The following is a 22,072-nucleotide window of genomic DNA, read 5'->3' as shown; positions in this document are numbered from 1 at the left end:
CGGATTTGCGTCATGGCCAGGGCTTCTGTCTTCCCGGTGACTCTAGCTTCGTTGCCAAATGGCTAACATGGATTTTATTGAGAGAATAGCTGTGCTTTATAGGCTTTAGGAAGGCTGAAAAACAGTGTTGATTCGATTGGAGTCATGCCGAGTCCACTAGATCCTTTCAGAGGTGCACTCAGCTCTGTGAGCTTATAAACTCCTTCAGAAACTACACCTGGATGATGGAAGCTTTCAGTGGTGCTTCCAACTGATTTGACAGTTTGTTAAACTGTTGTCTGGTGTCGGCAGGAGGATTTTCCCCCAGGCGTTACGTCATAATCACGTCACTACAAGAGAAAGCTCCTGATTGGTAAACATGGCGCAAATGTCCGCTGAAGTTCAGATTTTCCAACTCGAGCGATTTGCACATTAAGTGTGTCCATCGCGTGAAAATCTCAACTCGCGCCACCTCATTCGTACGTATCACGTTGCAGGTTGTCTATTCGCGTCTTTGCATTGACTTAAAATGTAAATCCCTCGCGCTTGACGCTTCTTCCGTGTCTGGTGTGACAAAAACTCAGCGTAATTTCAAACTACAGCTGATCAAATCATAATAAAAAAGGTAAGTGACATTCTAAGTCAATCTCTCTCTTTTGCATGTTGTAGTGGTGTATTTATACCATAGTAATCTGGTAGTGTTTGCGTTGCTTTGGCTTTTTCGTGGGTTAATTATTGTGATATCCTGATTGCAACAGAGAAATACTGGGAAATCTCTCTAGACTGATGGCATTTCATGCTGTTCAGCCTTATAATCTTAAAATGTGAGCAAAATCACCTGTTTTGTCATCACTTTAAACATTACGCTAAAGAATCTTTTAAATACTAGCTCTAAAATGACGTTTGTGAAGTAACAACGGTTTCTGCTGTTCTGACGTCAGCTGCAGATGTGAATGAATGGCGGAAAACATAGTTCCTCATACAAAAAGATTTTTAGACTCTCTGTGTTTGTTTTTCTTTTTTATATACATGATTATGATGTCGAACTGTTGTATAAAGGCAATAGCACACTCGTAGCAGTGCGATATGGCTGTATATCATCAAGTGCCAATGCACGCCTCCCACCAGTGCCGATGTTCAGCCATATTGCAGTACTACTCGTGTGATATTGCTCATATATATGGCTGTATATGAACAAGTATGAGCACATATATATAGTGAACAAATATATATAGGTTTGTAATTTTTTCAATACCTCATGAATTTAAATGTATAATCTTTCTAGTCCTAAATGTGTCCAGTGACCTAACTCTTATTTGAATGAATAAAACTGTTTTGAAAAAAGTATTGCTTACAGTATATTCACTGAGAAATGGATATTGTATGACATTTTTTAGCCTGTATGTGAAATCCAAATATGAAATTGTATGTGATACATGTAATTTTCACTTACTTCTGCATATCAGATTTCTAAACGAGATCAATGCAAAATCACACTCACATAAAATACTACACTCTACACGTAGCGTACACTGACAAAATGTGCATTATGAATTATTTACAAAGGTAAGATATATATATAGAAGTCAGAATTATTAGGCCCCCCCTTAAATTTTTTTTCCCTTTTTTAAATATTTCCCAAATGATGTTTAACAGAGCAAGGAAATTATCACAGGATGTCTGATAATATTTTCTCGTCTGGAGAAAGCTGTATTTCTTTTATTTCGGCTAGAATAAAAGTAGTTTTTAATTTTTTTAAATGCATTTTAAGGTCAAAATTATTAGCCCCTTTAGCCTATATTTTTCTTCATTAGTCTACAGAACAAACCATCGTTATACAATAACTTGCCTAATTACCCTAACCTGCCTAGCTAACCTAATTAACCTAGTTAAGCCTTTAAATGTCACTTTAAGCTGTATAGAAGTGTCTTGAAAAATATCTAGTCAAATATTATTTACTGTCATCATGGCAAACATAAAATAAATTAATTATTAAAACTATTATGTTTAGAAATGTGTTAAGAAAATCTTCTCTCCGTTAAACAGAAAATGGGGGGGAAAAAAGAGGGGGGGCTAATAATTGTGACTTCAACTGTGTATATATATATATATATATATATATATATATATATATATATATATATATATATATATATATATATATATATATATATATATATATACCACCCAACAAGGACACGAAAAGACACTGGAATGGAGGAGGCCACCATGCCGTAACATTTTATAAAGGTCTATGAGACCTACGAAAGAACTGGGAGTGATTAGCCCACTCCCATGACCACAGTATTTACAACACACATTTCCAAATCCTCCTCTGAATTCCGTTCTAAACCAAACATAGTGTATGGGAACCTCAAGATGCTGATATGTTATGACAACTACGATTTTCTGCTGCATGTCATTACAAGCAGGTCATGTCATCTCCGTTCAGGCTTGCGGACAAAATATCAACACTGAAAATGGATGGAACACCTTTGACTATATAAACATCGTGACGGCGACATGAGGAGGTGTTATTGAGGGACACAGTGACCTCTCTCATGAGAGTTTTCAAGTATTATCAGGAGCATAAACGACAAAAAAGCCTTCTGTGTATACTTTTTACCCTTGAAATATTCAACATTTAGCAATGCTAACAGCTAATACTTCATCGAAAGGGGCTATTTGAATGAAAAGATATATCATGGGACATAAACTGCAAAAAAGCCTTCTGTGTTTACTTCTTAACCATAAGGAAATCTACATTTAGCAATGCTAACAGCTAACAGCTAATAATTTATCATAAGGGTCTATTTGTATGAAAAGACTTATATCAGGGGCATAAACTGCAAAAAAAAACAGCCTTCTGTGTATACGTTTTAACCAAAAGGCGATCAACATTTAGCAATGCTAACAGCTAATACTTTATCAAAAGGGGCTATCTGAATAAAAAGACTTTTATCAGGAGCATAAACTGCAAAAAAGCCTTCTGTGTATACTTTTTAACCATAAGGAAATCTACATTTAGCAATGCTAACAGCTAATACTTTATCAAAAGGGGCTTTTTAAGTGAAGAGGCTTTTTATCAGGAGCATAAACTGAAAAAAGGCCTTCTGTGTATACTTTTAAACCAAAAGGCAATCTACATTTAGCAATGCTAACAGCTAACAGCTAATACTTTATCGAAAGAGGCCTTTGAATGAAGGGGCTTTTTGTCAGGTCCATAAACTGCAAAAAAAGCCTTCTGTGTATACTTTTTACCCATAAGCTATTTTACATTTAGCAATGCTAACAGCTAATACTTTATCGAAAGTGGCTTTTTGAATGACACCGTTAATGAGGGTTTTATATCAACAAGTACTTATAATCATAACAGCCCTCTTTTCTCACCCGAAATGTGTATGTCGGTAAGCTTTGTATGCTTTTGAAAGAGGGAACGGTGGATTTCTGTTGAGGATCTCAGAGTTTGTATCCATATATCAAGTCCTGGTTTGATTCCAGACTTAAACTTGGGTTAGGTTTCTGAATCCAATCTCCCAACTGAAGTCCAGCTTGTTAGTTTGACGGGTGATGTGTGGGTTGAATGTACATACGAAGCGCACTGCAGCAAGATTTCTCTTCGAGGACTTGAGGTTTTTGGTTGGTGGCCAGGAATTGCTATTGATTCTTGAAACAGATTCTGGCTGCTCGTCTGCACTTCGGTCCAGTAGTCTTTATCTTTCCGTATGGCTAGTTGCGAATATAGCCTGTTGAGACTCTTGTCTCCCAGCGCCTTGCTCTGCGGTTCTGGCATTATTAGGTGTACAAATTGCTTGAATTTAGAGCATCAGTTTAAAGCACTTTTAGTAGTTTTGGAATATATGCTTTATGGCCAAGCTGGGAAAGCTTCCAATAACACTTCTTTTGTTGTTGTTGATGAACAAAATAAATCAAGAAATGAGCTGTCGGATTTGTCGAGATATTTTGTTCTTATATCTCAGTTCAATCTTGCTCATGTGATCAATTGTTTACTTCTGAGTTTGGATAATTTCTGTAAACTTTATGAATCCATCCGGCGTAGAAGGCCACGTTCACAAAAATGGCCGGTCGGTTATGTCTGGCACATCCTCTGCCGTTTATGCTCACACCAACAATGACTTTACTGTTACTCTCTTGACATACTAGAGGGCCACCGTAGTCTTTCTGTAAGCATGTAAACAATGGAAGGATAAAAATTAATATTTTGAAATACATCCAAAGATCACAACCAATATATAACATATCACAACCAATGTCAGCTATATAAATACAATAACATTCAAAAGTTTGGAGTCAGCAAGATATTCTTAACATATATATTTTATAACATATATACAAAAGTTGTAGTTATTATTTCATGAAAAATCCAATAAAAACACATATTGTGAAAAATTATTTCAATTTTAAATAACAGTTTTTACATTTGAATAAACATTAAAAGGCTTTTTATTTATGCTAAAATTTCAACGTGCATTATTCATTACTGTCACATGTAATCATTCTTTAGTGCTTAAGAATATATTCTTTTTTCATAGACTTTGAAAACTGTAAAGAGTTTGTACCTAGTATTTGGGAAAGTTACTTTAGAAAGTAATGCATTACATTATTGAGTTACTCCCCAGAAAAGTAACTAGTTGTGTTACTTAGTTACTTTTATATGGAAAGTAATACATTGTTACTTTTGCGTTACTTTTTATTACCCGACTGAGAGTTGATCTCATTCAGAACTTAAAAAAATATATTATAAGAGGAGCTCTGAAATTAACAACACACTGTATACCTTACATATTTACCTTTAAAAAACATAAAAAAAAATATTTTATGATAATGTTATCTGACAACTTTCTGACACCAGAGCTATTCATGCTATATATACGGATTACTGAAAGTTTAAAGCAGTGTGTCTGCTACTTTTGTACTTTAAACTACTTTTGTCTTAAGTAAATCACTGTCCATTGGGACAATCCCCTTTTCTTAGATGGATTCAAAATAATAAACACATTCTCTCATTGACTGCGTAATTCATTGTGACAACTTTAATTTTAATTCAGCAATTTATTTATTAAAAGCTAATAAGTTAAACTAAAAAGTAACTCAAGTTACATTTTCAAAAAAGTAACTCAAATATTATTACCTATTTTGTTTAGTAATGCGTTATTATACTCGTTACTTAGAAAAGTAATATTATTACTTAACTTGAGTTACTTGTAATGATTACCTCCAACACTGTTTGTACCTTATATTTTTTTGTGGAAACAATGATTGTTTAGCTCTGTTTTCATTGGCTATTAAAGAGATAGGTTCCCCAAAAATGAAATCTGTCAAAATTGACTCACCCTTCACTTGCTCAAAAACCTATTTAAGTTTCTTTCTTCAGTTGAAAACAGAAAATATTTTGAAGATTGCTGATTGATTGTACTGTTTGACTTCCATAGTAACTTTTTGCCTACTATAGAATTCAATGGGTACCATCAACCAGCATTTTTCAAAATATCTTCTTTTGTGTTCAATAGAAGAAAGAAGCTCATACCGGTTGAAAACAACACAGGGAAGTGTACTGTAAATGGTGAGGTAATTTTCATTTTTAGTGAACTATCCATTTAACGTTAAACTAGTAATTTAAGGGTAACACTTTACAATAACTGTACATAAATAATGATGTGTTAATATGTAAATTAAACATTACTTTATTATGAACTATTGGTGAGTTAATGCATGTGCTAATCACGAACTAACTTTAAGTCACATGAGTCCATATGTAAATAACGGCTACCTTAATTACTTGTTAGTACATGTTTGTTTGTTAATTAATGTATTAATTGCCACATTAGTTTGTGCTTAATTTAACCATCATGATCTCATGAGCTGTTAATGTATAATTAAATCATGACTTTACTTGGAGGTGCACATCATCATTACCATTCTTAACTACTCATGAACTCCTTATGCACATCCATCTAGTGCGTTTTACACTGAATAACAATAGAAAAGTGTTCTGTCAACATCAACATGAACAGTTTAAACACAGGAGTTCATGAGTAGTTAATGATGATGTGCCCCTGCAAGTAAAGTCAAGACATAATCCTACATTAACAGCTCATGAGTTCATATTGGTTACATTTAGCTTAAACTTAAATGTTTATTAATACATTAATTAACAACATGTACTAACAGCTAATTAAGCTAGCCGTTATCCACACATGAACTCATGTGACTCATGTTGTAAGACTCATCATTAATTCATACTAAAGTAATGCTTAGTTTGCATATTAATACATCATTATTTATGTACTGTTATTGTAATGGGTTAACAATTTAAGTGATCCGATCACATTTGATCCACCAAGATGCATTCCTGATTCCATATTAACGCATTTAAATGCATTTCTTTGTGACCTCTTAAATTAAAAGGAGCACTGCTGAATGAATGAACTCATGTTGTTTACGTTACTGCAAACCTTTGAAAAGTAGCACAGTAAATAAGACGAATAATCTCACCTCACAAACCCCTTCATCTCTTCTGCCACCAGCACACAGTTTAGAACTAGTGATGGTAAGAGTCCCTCTGTGAAGCTGCTGGCATCGTTCATTGCTCACTATGGGCAGATTAACTCCTTTCAATGTTCCCTCATGTCCAGTGCCTGAGAAAGCCAGAAACGACTCGATTAGAGAAGCAGCAGTGTGCCAGTTTTTTACACTTAGCACATTTATTCAATATGATACTTCAAATTTATATGCCTTTCCTCATCCTGCTTTCACAATGTTACACTTTGTAGTTCCAAACCACAAAATGCTTCCAAAATACTTTCATCATCAATGGAAATACTTGTGGAATCTGTGTATTAGTGTTGCCTGGAAACATGACTAGAACTTTGAAGAGGATGTATTGGGTTTTATTGCTTTTATATGTTCTAAATATTTGGAGTATTTTGCTCACTTTTTTTTACTTAAGCCCAGGTTAATTTCAGATTCACCCTCCATTTCAAAAATACATTCAAGCGATGTTTCTTGGTGCACAGCAAAACTGTGTTTCCTTCAAATGTTTCCATCCAGAGCTTAATTTGAGTAGGTTCTTGCTGAATCCTGTTCTAGAAAATACCAGATATTTGTGTTTTGTGTTCTGGCATTTATTTTAATTGATCCGGCATTAACTTGTGCGCAGTGAATACCTGCATGTGTGTGTGTGTGTGTGTGAATGAGCAGAAGTCATGTTAACAATTGACCCTCAACAATATTTTCAACCAATCAGCTTTCTTATGTTTACAATCACTCTCATTGGTTGGTGATTGCTTAGTACGCAGTGATCAGCAAAAATAAATGAGGGCATAGTGGCCTGCCTAAATAATATTTGTATTTTCAAAATGGCAAAGAAGCAGTCAAGCATATTTTCATTTTTTTTAAACCACGAGTAAATCTGATAAAGAGCCTGATCAAAAGAGGTCTTGAGAAAATGGAACTGCATCCGTGGATCAGGATAGCAGGAGACAGAAGCAAAGCAAGTCAAGTCAATCAAAAAACATGACAGAAGAGGTAACTTCTTGGAGATTGGACAGAGTGAGTCATTTAATTATTCTTTTTTTGACTTGGAAGTGAACTGAATATCAGTGGTGTTAGTAAACTGTACAGTGATGTTTCAGCTGTAGCTACATGTTTGTTTTTATGATTGACCCATAATGTTATATGGCACAAAACAATTAAAGACCATTCAGAAATTTGATGACATCATGTTCCAGGAAAACTGAAATTGTGTGGCGGACGTCGATCACGGTAACTTTTATTTCCTGGTTTTGTTCCGGAAATTATCCATTTACAAATTAAGCACTATTTCCATCCCAATTTTTTCACGAAAATAAAATTATGTGCCCATATTAAAAAATAATAACACAAATAAAAGTAAATAGCTTAGAGTTTTCTCTTTAAACCTGTTCACAAAGCTGCTGAGAACTTATTACTTAGGAACAGAGAGAAAGCCATAAGCTAAGAGTGAGGGCGGGGTTGATCTTATTACTATGGATGATGTCATCATGATTACTAACTATGTACTAACTACAGTTATTGGCCAACAGGGAGTCTTTATCAGTGATTATTCAAAGAAACTAGAGTGATATTATGGTATCATATAAAAGTTTTAACATTAATATATTGCCACATTTTAAAATGCAGACAAAGAGAAGAATTGCATTCAAAAAAAGTTCCTTGCTTTTAACATACTAAATAAAGATTTTCTTCCAATGTTACAAATTAATGTATTTTCATATAAAATATTGAAGCAAAAAAAAAAAAATAAAAATAATAATATATATATATATATATATATATATATATATATATATATATATATATATATATATATATATATATATATATGTTTCATAGAATCCATTTCTCAAAAACCACCTATCTGAAATTTTTCGCAATGTCATGCACCACAGTGTAATTTAAGTCATATGTTCTTAATGTGCCCTATGTTACAGAATTACTGGATTAATTAATTAATTAATTATGTCTAAGGTGTTGCAGGTAAATACCGACCCATCTCCTGATGTTGCCATTTTTGGGGTTCCAAAGATTTGGTCCCATTTTAATGTTAAACAACTTGATATTTTGGCCTTTACCTCATTGTTAGCTAGGTGTTGTAATCAAATCAAATAAGCCTCCAGCTACATCCCAATGGCTTGTGAATATTATGTATTTTCTAAACCTAGAAAAAATGCTCTGGGAAAACTAATTTCTTTAAAAAGTGGCAATGTTTTATAACTTACTTTAACTCTCTTAATATAATGCCTTCCATTTAATAGATGCACTCTTCTTCCTTTTTAATTTATTTTGTAGTAATTTAATTTGTTTGTTTTCAACTATTATTATCTTATACTGTTTAATTGTAAACATTTACTTTCAACATTGACAATGTATCTGAACATTTGATTGTGATTGTTAAATGACTGCATTCAGTTGGCTGTAATTTACTGTACATTTTTATAACTCTTGTTTCCATTTTTCTTTTCCCCTTATTAATATAATTTTGTTTATTTATTTAATTTATTTAATTTTATAAAGTTTTTTTGTAAACAAACAACAACAAGGATAACAATATGTAACAATTTGTTCTGAAATAGTGTTTGTTTTTTGAAATAATATTTTTTTACATAAATATTGTATATACACACACACACATATATATATATATATATATATATATATATATATAGATATATATATATATATATATATATATATATATATATATATATATATACACACACACACACACACACACACACACACACACACACACACACACACACACACACACACACACACACACACACCACACACACACACACACACACACACACACACACACACATATATATATATATATATATATATATATATATATATATATATATTATTTACTATTATTGTTATTTTTTTGCCTATTTTGTCTTTTTATTTTTATTCGTTTTAATAAATGTAAAATATATATTTGAAAACATAATTCTGGCCATATGGGACTACAGTTAGCCTTGAGATATTGTGTAAAATATGGCTCCTGATGTTTGGGAACAATTGTTCTGACAAAGGAGGTAATAAAAATCTTATAAAATAGTTATACTAAATCATTTTGATGATGGACTTTTGCTCAGATGCTTTCAGAATTATTAAAACCACATTGATATTGTTTTATTGATATGTGATATTGTAGTGTGTTAACTAGTTAGCCAATCACATTATCTATTAAGGCAAAATCATAGTACAAAATCATTGACTTTTTGATGCACATCAAATAATTTATTAGGTAATGTACATGTTCTTGCACATATTTCAGAATATAATTAGGATGCTTGTCCATATTTGCAGAAAGGGGAAAATGAAACAATATACACAATATACATATAAATAACTCATTGGGGCTGCACTCTCACACATGATAAACTTGACAGGTCATCCTGGGAACTTTAAAGTGATGCGTTCTAAATAATAGTCGCAATAAAAAAAAACTCATGCAGGGGGAATTTAAAGCATATGTGTGAAAGGGTTAAAGATATTTCTGTTCTGCTGTGCATCCCTGTGTGTGTAATAAGCAATGTGTATGTGTGTTTTGGACCCGCCAATCACTAACATTCTTTAAATAGCAAAAAAAATAAACTGCACCATTGACTTCAGGCCAGTTTTTAGTTGGTCAATGGCATGGTCTATTACATTTGCTTAAAAATAGCAAATGTACTGTAAATCTGTCAGGTGGTGTAAGAAAATTGAACGTACCTTTGGTTTCCCCCCAGCCGTACACAGAGCAGATGGTGTCCTCCTGAATGCTGCAGTCTGCTACGGGCAGCTGAATAACTCGGACACGCTCACTCGGGAGTGCAGGTCTATGTGAAAGAGAAACAGAGAGGTCATGTTATCAGCAATTGGATTAGATCTGGAATACATTAATGATACACATTGATCCATCGACAGGTCTTACTGGGACAGGCGGAGAAGGGCGAGACTAGAGTCTTCTGGGCCACAGATGACATGCGAAATTCTCCTCTCCTGTCTGTGGAAGTCATTCTCACCTGATTCATTCAGATGGGAAATACCAAGCCAAACTCTGTACTCTGATAGGTCAGGCACGCTGGGGGAAAACGAGTATATCATTAAATTGTGGTTTTGGACAAATATTCAAACTTTTATTTATTTATTTTTTGTTTATTTGTTTATTTATATTTTTTAATTAAAGTTTGTATGCCAATTAATATTTTATGACCACATTTTAACACAGAAAAAGCAGTTACATCTAAATATAATAATTCATAAATTAATTATTAAAATTAATAATTACAAAAAATATATATATTCCCAAAACGTGGTAACAAGAAAAAATAATTTATATGTGCATTTTTCTACACATTCTGAAATAAACAAAATTAATCTAAACAATCTAAATTATTATATATTTTATTTTATTGACTTTGATTAATTTAGATTGAGCTGTTCATTCCGCTTTGGTGACCCCAGATAAAAAAGGGACTAAGCTGAAAAGAAAATGAATGAATTGTAGACTGATAATTTAGATTGGTTCAAAATGGGATGACACGGTAGCTCAGAGGCTAGAACTGTCGCCTCACAGCAAGAAGGTTGCTGGTTCGAGTCCCGGCTGGTTTCCCCCACAGTCCAAAGTCATGCGCTATAGGTGAATTAAATAAACTAAACTGGCCGTAGTGTATGAGTGTGTGTGTGTGAATTTCTGTCTGTGGATGTTTCCCAGTACTAGGCTGGAGGGGCATCCCCTGTCTAACATATGATGGAATAGTTGGTGGTTCATTCCTCTGTGGTGACCCCTGATAAGTAAGGGACTAAGCTGAAGGAAAATGAATGAATTTAATAAGATTGTAATTTAGAGCATTTGCTTCCTTCAGAAAAAAGACATTTGTTGTGATCAAAAATTAGGGCCAACTATTGCTTTCTTTAAATTTCTGAAGTTAAAATTTAAACTAGTGCTTAAAAATTAATTAAAATTGTTTTATTCGCCACAAATCTCATTTGCAGTTTACAGAATTAAAGCTACTATTTACTCGACTACATGAAACATACGCTGATAAGTTCATTCCACTGTGGTGACCCCTGATGAATAAAGGGACTAAGCTGAAGGAAAATGAATGAATAAATGAATCAAAATGCAACACTCAAAAATAAGAGTATGGGCAAACACAGCCTTGATTATTTATTTTTCAATAAAATTTATAATATACTTTTTCATTCATTTTCCTTCAGCTTAGTCTCTTTATTTATCAGGGGTCACCACAGCGGACAAACCGCCAACTTATCCAGCATATGTTTTACTTAGCGGATGCCCTTCCAGCTGCAACCCATTACTGGGAAACACACACACACACGCACGCACGCACGCACGCACGCAAGCACGCACGCACGCACGCACGCACGCACGCACGCACGCACGCACGCACGCACACACACACACACACACACACACACACACACACACACACACACACACACACAGTGTTTTTATGTCCATTTTCCACACATTCTAAAACAAATTGAATAAATCTAAATGATCTAAATTAATATTTTATTTAATTAGTTTGACTTTTATTTCTTTGTATTAATTTAGATTCAATTTCAATTTAGATTTAGCAACACTCAAAAAAAAAAAAAAACTGAGTTGCTGTAATCAAACTTTGGGTCAAATATGGACAAACCCTACCATACAGTAAGGTAAAAAAATATGGCATACATTTTTATTAAAAAAGTAACCAAGTTTGGGTTTGTCCAAACTTGACCCAACGCTGGTTTAAAACAACCCAGTTTTTTTTTTATGAGTGCAACTTTACAGCACTTTCAATCAACTTCCTTCATTCATTTTCCTGATCTTTCATTTTCCTAAAGGGCTTAATCACTTTATTCATCAGGGGTCACCACAGCGGGATGAACTGCCAAATTATCCAGCATAAATTTTACACAGCGGATGCCCTTCCAGCTGCACCCCAATACAGCAATATACCCATACACTACGGCCAATTTAGATTACCCAATTCACCTATAGCACATGTCTGTGGACTGTGGGGGAAACCGGAGCACCCGAAGGAAACCCATGCGAACACTGGTAGAACATGCAAACTCCACACAGAAACGCCAACTGACCCAGCTGGGATTCGAACCAGTGTCCTTCTTGCTGTTAGGTGACAGTTCTAACCACTGAGCCACCTTTCAACCAACTTTGCGCAGTTAAAATATTCAGAATAATATCGTTTTTTTTTTAGATTGTATGGTTTTTGTTTGCATTGGGGATTAAACTACAGCATGTTTCCATGAGCGCTTTTAAATTTAAAGACCAATCTAAATTGAATTCCTCCTGATATTGACCTATACATATTTCATGGATATGCACATGTATGGTGCAATGAGATACAGGTGCTATGAAAAACAGATCCTCTACATGCTCTAAAAACATCCGCAGCTTTGATTTGTTAAGTTACATGCATGAGACAAATGAGGAACGCTGGTGGATCATTGACCCCCAGACCCTGAGCATCCCGAGGTCACTAACAGGCCACGGCGGTGAGCTGGAGATGATTACCATGAGGAGAAGCAGTGTCTGTCTGTCAGCACCCACTCCTCCCTGACCAGAGAGCCTCCGCACCAATGACTGCTCCTGAACACACACACACACACAAATCCAACATCACACTCTCATATCGCAAACATCTGACCTCAGGGAGAACTATTCAGGAGGAGATTCTACTGTCATGCTGCCAGCGCTTGGCTTTTTTAGATAAAGTATGGGTTTTTCTAGAATGGTTTAAGGAAAAGGGCTACAATTTTTTTTGGTACTGCAAAATAAATAAATAAATAAATAAATATGATATACCAACTGTAAGGCTACTTACATACTATAAACAGTTGAATGCAAATTTATTAGTCCTCTGTGAAATCTTAATTCTTAGGAAAATATTTCCCATGTTATGTTTAATGGAGATAAAAGTTAGCATAATAGTTCATAATACTATCATAATAGTTTTATTAACTAATAGGTCTAGTAAAAGGTCTAATAACTAATTTATTTTGTGATTGGTATGATGACAAAACTTAAAGAGCCTCTATTATGGGTTTTTAAAAACAACCTTCAATGCAGTGTGTAACACAGCTTTAAGTGAATGGAAACGTCCAGCTGAGGTTTAAATCTGAAAGTGCACCGTGCTTTGAAACTATTGATTCTGTTTAGTCAACTCAGAGTCAAATGAATGATTCTTCCTTTGTTCGGATGTTTTGCCTGCATGCGTCAACGTCGATACGAGACATTGCCAAATATGTAGTGTCGGATCTGGGAAAACGTGAACATCCCTTTCTTTTCAGACATTAGCAGAGTGCGAGGGATCATGGGATTGATCATGAAGATTACTATCACTGAGAGATGGCCATACATGCGGCTGTGGGGAATAAAGGGTAAAGCTCATTCTCAGAAGAACACCACAGTATAGCCAACTGTGTGCTGTGTTTGTTCCTGTAAATTTTCTGATGATTGATACAATAACCTATACTGCAGCGTGGAATTCGCTGGCCGTTTATTATTAAAGGAAAGAGCAGCAAAGACTACTAATGTATGGGACTTTGTCAGTAACTGTTACACAGTTTATATGGACCAGTTTCTTCAGCCTCCAGATCCTGTAAATGTTTCTGTTTCCTACACGACGTGGAGTGTGATGTAAATGGTTGCCTTGTTTTCTGTAGTTTGCAAAATATGTATTTAAATGTGTGTTGTAAATTGTACTCGCTCCGCGAGGCGTAATAATCTCGTATCTTTTATAGATTAGTGCTTGTAATCCCGTATCTTGTAATCACGAGGCCTGTAATCTCGTATCTTTTATAGATTAGTGCTTGTAATGCATCCTTTCAGGTTATATCTTTATGGGGATGTTCACATATCATGTCCAAAACTACTAATCCAACGTGTGCATTTTTACCAATTTAAATGTGTGTTGTGCTTGTGATGTCCTGCTGTTTGTTACTGTGGCCACCATCAGCTGTTCCTCACACGCACTGTGTGGTCAATTTTCAAAATAGTTAAACTTTTGCCACTGTGTGGATTAATACTGAATGTGTGTCATTGTTATTACTTGGGGTTAGGTTAAAGAGTAGAGTAATATGCTGGTGTTTAACTGCATTGCTTTAGTGCATTCCTGCATTGTGCTCACAGAAATACACTCAACGTTACTTCATAACCGTGCTGGTCATTTTTCTCCATCTCGCGCTGAACACAGTCAACCAATCACAAATGACTGGGTCATTGGACCAATCAGCATAGATTAGCCTCATGCAATAAATGGGTTGGGAACAAATTAATTGCTGAACAAATCATGGGAGTCGCTGGAATAAGTTAATACAAATGCATATTATAATACAATGAAAGTGTTCTTTGACCTTGCATGTAAATCAGCCTGTTGTTGGAGACCCCCAGAGCCAAAATAGGACCTTTTATAATGCATCTTTAAGGCTCTTTAATATTTTACTAGTTATTTAGTAAGATACTAGTCATCGAGAAAACAATCAAGATATAAAAAAAAAAAATAAATAAATAAAAATTCTTAAGGGATTTAATAATATTGACCTTAAAAATGATATTATATATATATATATATATATATATATATATATATATATATATATATATATATATATATATATATATATATTATTTTTATTTTTTAAACAATTTTTTTTTATTAAAAACTGCTTTATTGCCGCCAAATTAAATGAAATAATAAGAAAAAATATTATAAGAAACAATGTGAAAATTAATATTGTTAAACATAATTTTGGAAATTTAGGAAATAAAAACATTTCACAGGTAGACTGATAATTTTGCCTTTTATGTATTTATGTGAGTTTGCCTTATATATTAATATGAGTGATGATTAAAATAAAATATCAATAAATGAGGGAAATTCGAGACATTAATAACATGCAGTAAAGCAAAATAAAAAATTGAAAAATTTATTACAATACATGTTTAAGTTAGTTTGTTTTAGTTAACATGTTTTAGTTAACTTGTTAACAAAGGTTCAGCAGCGGATCCACGACCTACTCCCTAAAAACTTACTTAAGACAGACCATCCCTCTAGCACTGTTCTTCTTGTTCTCTCGAACCCACCCTCCCTCCCTCTATTTCATTGCTTCCCATTAACAATCCTATAACCCTCTCTTCCCTCCTAGGTTGAATCGGGGGGTTCAATCACTCCACCAAAATTTTACAGAGACGGTCTCCCCACTCTGAATCTCTGGGCATCATCGTAGGACGCCTGATCAATCTACCTACCTGTTCACTGTTTATCCTTTTACTTCCCTTCCCCTTCATCCCACTGTTCCCTTACCATACCTTTCATCCCTACATCAATACAGTAAAGTCTATCTCAAAGTATGGCGTGGGCCTTGCTGGTGAATAAATATAATATATTCTACAACATGAATGATAAAATTGCAAAAACAAAAACATAATATTCATAATAAAAATAACTTTTATAATTCTGTCAATTACATTTTTGATATTTTGTCAGTTTTTTGCAGTTCTTAGTGCACCACAAGCAATATGTGATCATTATATTACTCAAAGTCTGCATATGTTGAAAACTGCTTACCCTCTCTGTATGCTGACCATCCAGCTGCCCTCTTTAATCGGGACAGGCCCGCCACCGACGATTCTCACCTGCTTATGAACAAAACACGAGCTCTTTGTAACCTCATCTGCAAAAAGAAAAGAAACGACAAAATGAGGGATGACTACAGACAAAAAGCATGCAAATGCATAAATGTGTTTATGAGATAATCTTTCTGATGTCATCCGAAACGAAGGAAAATCAGCTGGAAAATTGCACAGCTTTGCATTTGAAAGACGTGATTACCTTTTTGTGGCAGATTGTTATGTGAAGGCTCACCTAAAAAGGAAGTGAAAAGAAATGAAGCTTATTTTCATTCTGAGCAATGAATAAGCATGAGAAATGAAAAAAGCGGTATGTTTAGAGTATAATTTGAGAGAAAGTGTGTGTGAGGTCTTTATCACAGGACTAGCCAAACACTAAAAAATAAAAGACAAATTGTTTTGGGATATACAGTTGAAGTCAGAATTATTAGCCACCCCCCCCCCCCCCCCCAAAGATTTTTTTCTTTTTCAAATATTTCCCAAATGATGTTTAACAGAGCAAGGAAATTTTCACAGTATGTCTAATAATCTTTTTTCTTCTGGAGAAAGTCTTATTTGTTTTATTTCGGCTGGAATAAAAGCAGTTTTTAAATTTTTAAAAAACCCTTTTAAGGTCAAAATTGTTAGCCCCTTTAAGCTAATATTTTTTCGATCTACAGAACAAACCATCATTATACAATAACTTGCCTAATTACCCTAACCTGCTTAGTTAACCTAATTAACCTAGTTAAGCCTTTAAATGTCACTTTAAGATGTATAAAAGTGTCTTGAAAAATATTTAGTCAAATATTATTTACTGTCATCATGGCAAAGATAAAATAAATCAGTTATTAGAAATGAGTTATTAAAACTATGTTTAGAAATGTGTTGATAAAATCTGCTCTCCCTTAAACAGAAATTGGGGAAAAAAATAAACAGGGGGCTAATAATTCAGGGGGCTAATAATTCTGATTTCAACTGTATATATACATACATATAATACATGTATTTCAACAAAAATTCAACAAAATACACGTGACTGAGATTTAAAGTATCTGCCACTAAACAAACAAAACAGAGTAACAGAATTAAATCTACATTAGAACATTACATTAAAACATCTATTCCAGTAATACGGGATAATTTATTTTTGTATAAAATAAGGAAATCCATTTAAAATATTGATAAAAATGTATTTTCAATAATATAAAATTAAATGTACGTTAAGAAAAAAAAATGTAAATATATAGTTTTAAAACATGTATTTATTTTTTTGTATATTAAATATATATATATATATATATATATATATATATATATATATATATATATATATATATATATATATATATATATATATATATATATATATATATTTATTTATTTTTTGTATATTTTTTTATTTTATAGTCAATATTTCATATTGATGTTGATTGATTGAGTGGCTCGTGGGACACTTTTTAAAGACTCTTCTACATATCAGTGTGCATGTGTGTGTGTATTTGTGTGTGACAGAGACAGACAGAGTGTTAAGAGTCTAAGCCACCTGGACTTTACACTCTTTAATTAAACTGAAGCCAAGAGTATGTGTGTGTTTCTGTGTGCGAGTGATTGATGTGCCGTATGTAGATTCATAACACATGGCCTAAAATCTCAACAGCAGTCTGCAGTGTCAGTGATGAGGGCAAAATCAACAGGAAAGCACATGTGATACAGCAGTGTGGTCAAAAAACATGGTAATTTCTGTATTGTGTAAACTTTCATTCATTCATTCTCTTTTGGGCTTAGTCCCTTTATTCATCAGGGGTTGCCACAGTGGAATGAACCGACAACTTCAGCATATGTTTTACACAGCGGATGCCCTTCCAGCTGCAACCCATCACTGGGAAACACACACACACACGCACGCACGCACGCACGCACGCATGAACATGTAAACTCCACACAGAAATGCCAACTGACCCAGCATGGACTCGAACCAGCGACCTTCATGCTGTGAGGCGACAGTGCTAACCACTGAGCCACCATGTCACCCATTGTGTAAACAACTTAATAGTTATAATTTGAGTGAAAACATATAGAATGTGACCGTGTGAATGTTAGCATCATTACTTGAAGGGATAGTTCAATTTGATAACATAAAAATTGTCACCATTTACTCGTTCCAAACCTGTTTGGCTTTCTATTTTCTGTTGAACACAAAATATTAGTGATTTTTAAGAAATAATTGACTTCAATAGTATTTGTTTTTCCTACTATGCAAGTCAATGGTTATAGGATTTTAGGTTTCTTCAAAATATTGAAAACAGAAGAAAGAAACTCATAAATGATTGGAACCACTTGAGTGTATTGACGAGTATTATGTAAATTGTAATGTTTGCGTGAACTATCCCTTTATGTCCAGTGTATCTGGAAAGTATTTATAGCGCTTCACTTTTTCCACATTTTTTATGTTAGTCTCATTCCAAAATGAATTAAATTAATTTATTTGCTCAAAATTCTACACACAATACCCCATAATGACAACAAAAAAAATGGGTTTTTGAAATTGTTGCAAATTTATTACAAACCCCGCCCCGAAAAAGCACATGTACAGAAGTATTCACAGCCTTTGCTTAGTACTTTGTTAATGCAACTTTTGCAGCAATCTCAGCCTCAAGTCAAGCTTGGCACACCTGTTTTCGGGATTACAATCCTCTTTGCAGTACCTCTCGAGCTCTATCAGGTTGGATGGGAACGACGGTGTACAGCCATTTTCAGATCTCTCCAGATGTGTTCAATAGGATTTAGGTATGGGCTCTGGCTGGGCCATTGAAGGACATTCACAGAGTTGTTGTGAAGAGACTCCATTGATATTTTGGCAGTGTGCATGCCCCAAAGCATGATGCTGCCACCACCTTGCTTCACTGTATGGATGGTATTAGCCTGGTGATGAGCGGTGCCTGGTTTTCTCCAAACGTAACATCTAGCATTCACTCCAAAAAGTTCAATTTTAGTCTTATCAGAGAATTTTGTTTCTTATGGTCTGAGAGTCCTTCAGATGCCTTTTGGCAAATTCCAAGCGGGGAGTGGCTTCTGTCTGGCCAATCAAGCATACAGGCCTGATTGGTGGATTGCTGCACAGATGATTGTCCTCTGTAAGGTTCTCCTCTTTCTTTGTCTTCACGCTTGGTTAGTGCTTTGACATGCACTGTCAACCCTGGGATATATACTTTTATATAGACAGGTGTATGCCTTTTCAAATCATGTCAACTGAATTTACCCTAGGTGAACTCCAATTAAGCTGCTGAAACATCTCAAGAATGGAATCAGTGGAAACAGAATGTACCTGAGCTCAATTTAGAGCTTCACAGTAAAGGCTGTGAATACTCATGTACATGTGATTTTTCAGGTTTTTTATTTTTAATAAATTATCAACAATTTCAAAAAATCTTTTTTCACATTGTCATTATGGGGTATTGTGTGTAGAATCTTGAGGAAATAAATAAATTGAATTCATTTTGGAATAATACTGTAACATAAAAAATGTGGAAAAAGTGAAGCGCTATGAATACTTTCCGGATGCACTGTATGAAAATGTCTGACATCCATGTGAGGACTTTTATTCTATAAAACTCTTATAACATTATTTCTCAATTTTTTAAATAAAGATATTTAAGAACTGGTAAAAAAGTAATAATAATTACTATTTACTCAACCTCAAGTGTTTACAAACCTTTCTGACTTTCTTTATTTGGTGAACACATAAGACAATATTTTGAAGAAAGCTAAAATCCTGCAACCATTGACTTCTATAGTAGTCAATGGTTACTGGTTTCCAACATTTTCCAGAATATCTTATTGTGTGTTCAACATAAGAAAGAAACACATAAATGTTGGAAACAAGTCAAGGGTGAATACATGATGACAGAATTTTCATTTTTTGGGTAAACTATCCCTTTAAGAAAGCTGAATGTATAAAAAGCATCTAAGTAGACAGACTCCTATTAATTTAATGACTGCTAGTTCAGTGGTTTGCATTAGCCCGTTAGTCCGCAGCTTGCGTATATGGCTCTTCATGTTTCCAGCTGAGTTTGCAATGAACCCAAAGTCTCAGTCAGGTTGTAATGTTAGCACAGACGGCGTGTATTTCACTCACAGGGTTTGAGAGAGCAGTAATCCCAGGGGATGGATGAGCTGTTGGTGTAACACCACGGGCCGTGTTTGTCCTTGTCTGGATTTCTGCAGAAGTTCCCTGCCTGTTCAGCCGTCAGCAAGTTCACATCTCTTTCGTTACTGCGTGAACAAAAACAAATTTTGCCATTACAACATGCAGAACATGTGCAGTTTTGAAAGAAGAGAGTTGAGAATGAAATATAACATATTGCTTGTCTACACAACATAGAAACTTTCAAAACAGGTGCATCAAAAAGGCAAATTAAGGGCCGGTTACAATTGTTTTATTGGTTATGATAAAATATTAGTTTATTTTCACACAAAATCCATATATTTTCAAAAGTCTTAGAACATTTATGAAAGCAGATCATCAAAAGAGCAATATTTCAATATATATATATATATATATATATATATATATATATATATATATATATACATACAAATATTTCTGTATATTTTCAATTGTGTTAGTACAAATCTTTATTCTGTTGAAGAATAAAGCTCTTTTAAGAAAGCTGGAAATCTTAATTTTTAACCTCATTTGCAGGACTAGACAGAATCTGTGATTCTTACTGAATATTGCAAAACATCTGCGGATTTATGCAGAATGATTTTGTGAGTATCATAACTAAAAAATTTAATATATCAAACAAATAAATATATATATTTATTACTTTTTTAATGTTTACAATGTAAATCCAATTAGATCCACTTATTTAGTAAACAAAGCAAGTCTCATATAATATATCTACTAAAAGACAGAAAACTATATTGTAAATACATTATATAAACATTTTAATATTATTATTATTGTATCACAATATTATTAGTGAAATTAATTTAAAAACGGAATAAATATAAATTTACACACATTTACACAATTAAATACATCGACTCAATGATGGGCTAAATATCTGCGGATTTCAGTCCAGAAACACGAGTAAATTTTTAGGCTGTACACTGTAAAAAATAATTCTAAATTAGCAATTTTCCACATTTTGTGATTCATGTTTTTATTATTTTTTATTATTTGTACTTTGAAAAAATGTACAAAAGCAAGCAAAGCACAAAGCAAAGCACATCAATTTAAATGGGTGCTCAAAACAGAACATAGTGCAAAAAAAAAAAAATGTGAGTATTATTAGCCCCCCTGAAGTATTAGCCCCGTTTATTTTTTTTCCACAATTTCTGCTTAATGGAGAGATTTTATCAACACATTTCTACACATAATAGTTTTAATAGGTTAATTAGGTTAACTAGGCAGGTTAGGGTATTTAGGCAAGTTATTGTATGACGATAGTTTGTTCTATATACTTTCGAAAAAATAAATAGCTCAAAGAGGCTAATAATTTTGACCTGAAAATGGTTCATAAAATTTTTTTACTTCTATTATTCTTTTATTCTAGAAAAATATGATATATTATCAGACATACTGTGAAAATTTTCTTGTTCTCTTAAACATAATTTGGGAAATATTTAAAAAAGAAAAAAAAATTCAAAGGGGGGTTAATAATTCTGACTTCAACTGTATATATACATGTACAGTTGAAGTCAGAATTATTTGCCCCCCTGAATTATTACCCCTATTTGTTTCCCCAATTTCTGTTTAATGGAGAGAAATTTTTTTTCAACACATTTCTAAATATAATAGTTTTAATAACTCATTTCTAATAACTGGTTTATTTTATCTTTGCCATGATGACAGTAAATAATATTTGACTAAATATTTTTCAAGAC

The 22,072-nt window shown here is 33.6% G+C and overlaps 1 protein-coding gene across 1 annotated transcript in view; it reads right to left on the bottom strand.

Moving 5' to 3' along the window:
- Positions 1-2,168: 2,168 nt before the first annotated feature.
- Positions 2,169-22,072, bottom strand: part of LOC130245634 (hepatocyte growth factor) — a 66,330-nt gene continuing 46,426 nt past the window's right edge. The window contains exons 11-18 of the mRNA XM_056478384.1: positions 20,316-20,452; positions 16,401-16,433; positions 16,137-16,242; positions 13,082-13,156; positions 10,466-10,615; positions 10,264-10,370; positions 6,496-6,638; positions 2,169-4,161 (exon numbers count right to left, since the gene is read on the bottom strand). Coding sequence (XP_056334359.1) covers positions 3,979-4,161; positions 6,496-6,638; positions 10,264-10,370; positions 10,466-10,615; positions 13,082-13,156; positions 16,137-16,242; positions 16,401-16,433; positions 20,316-20,452 — 934 coding nt within the window. The 3' untranslated portion in view covers positions 2,169-3,978. The remainder of the gene's footprint in view (positions 4,162-6,495; positions 6,639-10,263; positions 10,371-10,465; positions 10,616-13,081; positions 13,157-16,136; positions 16,243-16,400; positions 16,434-20,315; positions 20,453-22,072) is intronic.

The sequence above is a fragment of the Danio aesculapii genome, chromosome 18 (assembly GCF_903798145.1).
Source record: "Danio aesculapii chromosome 18, fDanAes4.1, whole genome shotgun sequence".
In the NCBI taxonomy this organism is placed as follows: domain Eukaryota; kingdom Metazoa; phylum Chordata; class Actinopteri; order Cypriniformes; family Danionidae; genus Danio; species Danio aesculapii.
Note: the sequence above shows the minus strand (reverse complement) of the source record. Positions and strands in the feature narration are given on the sequence as shown.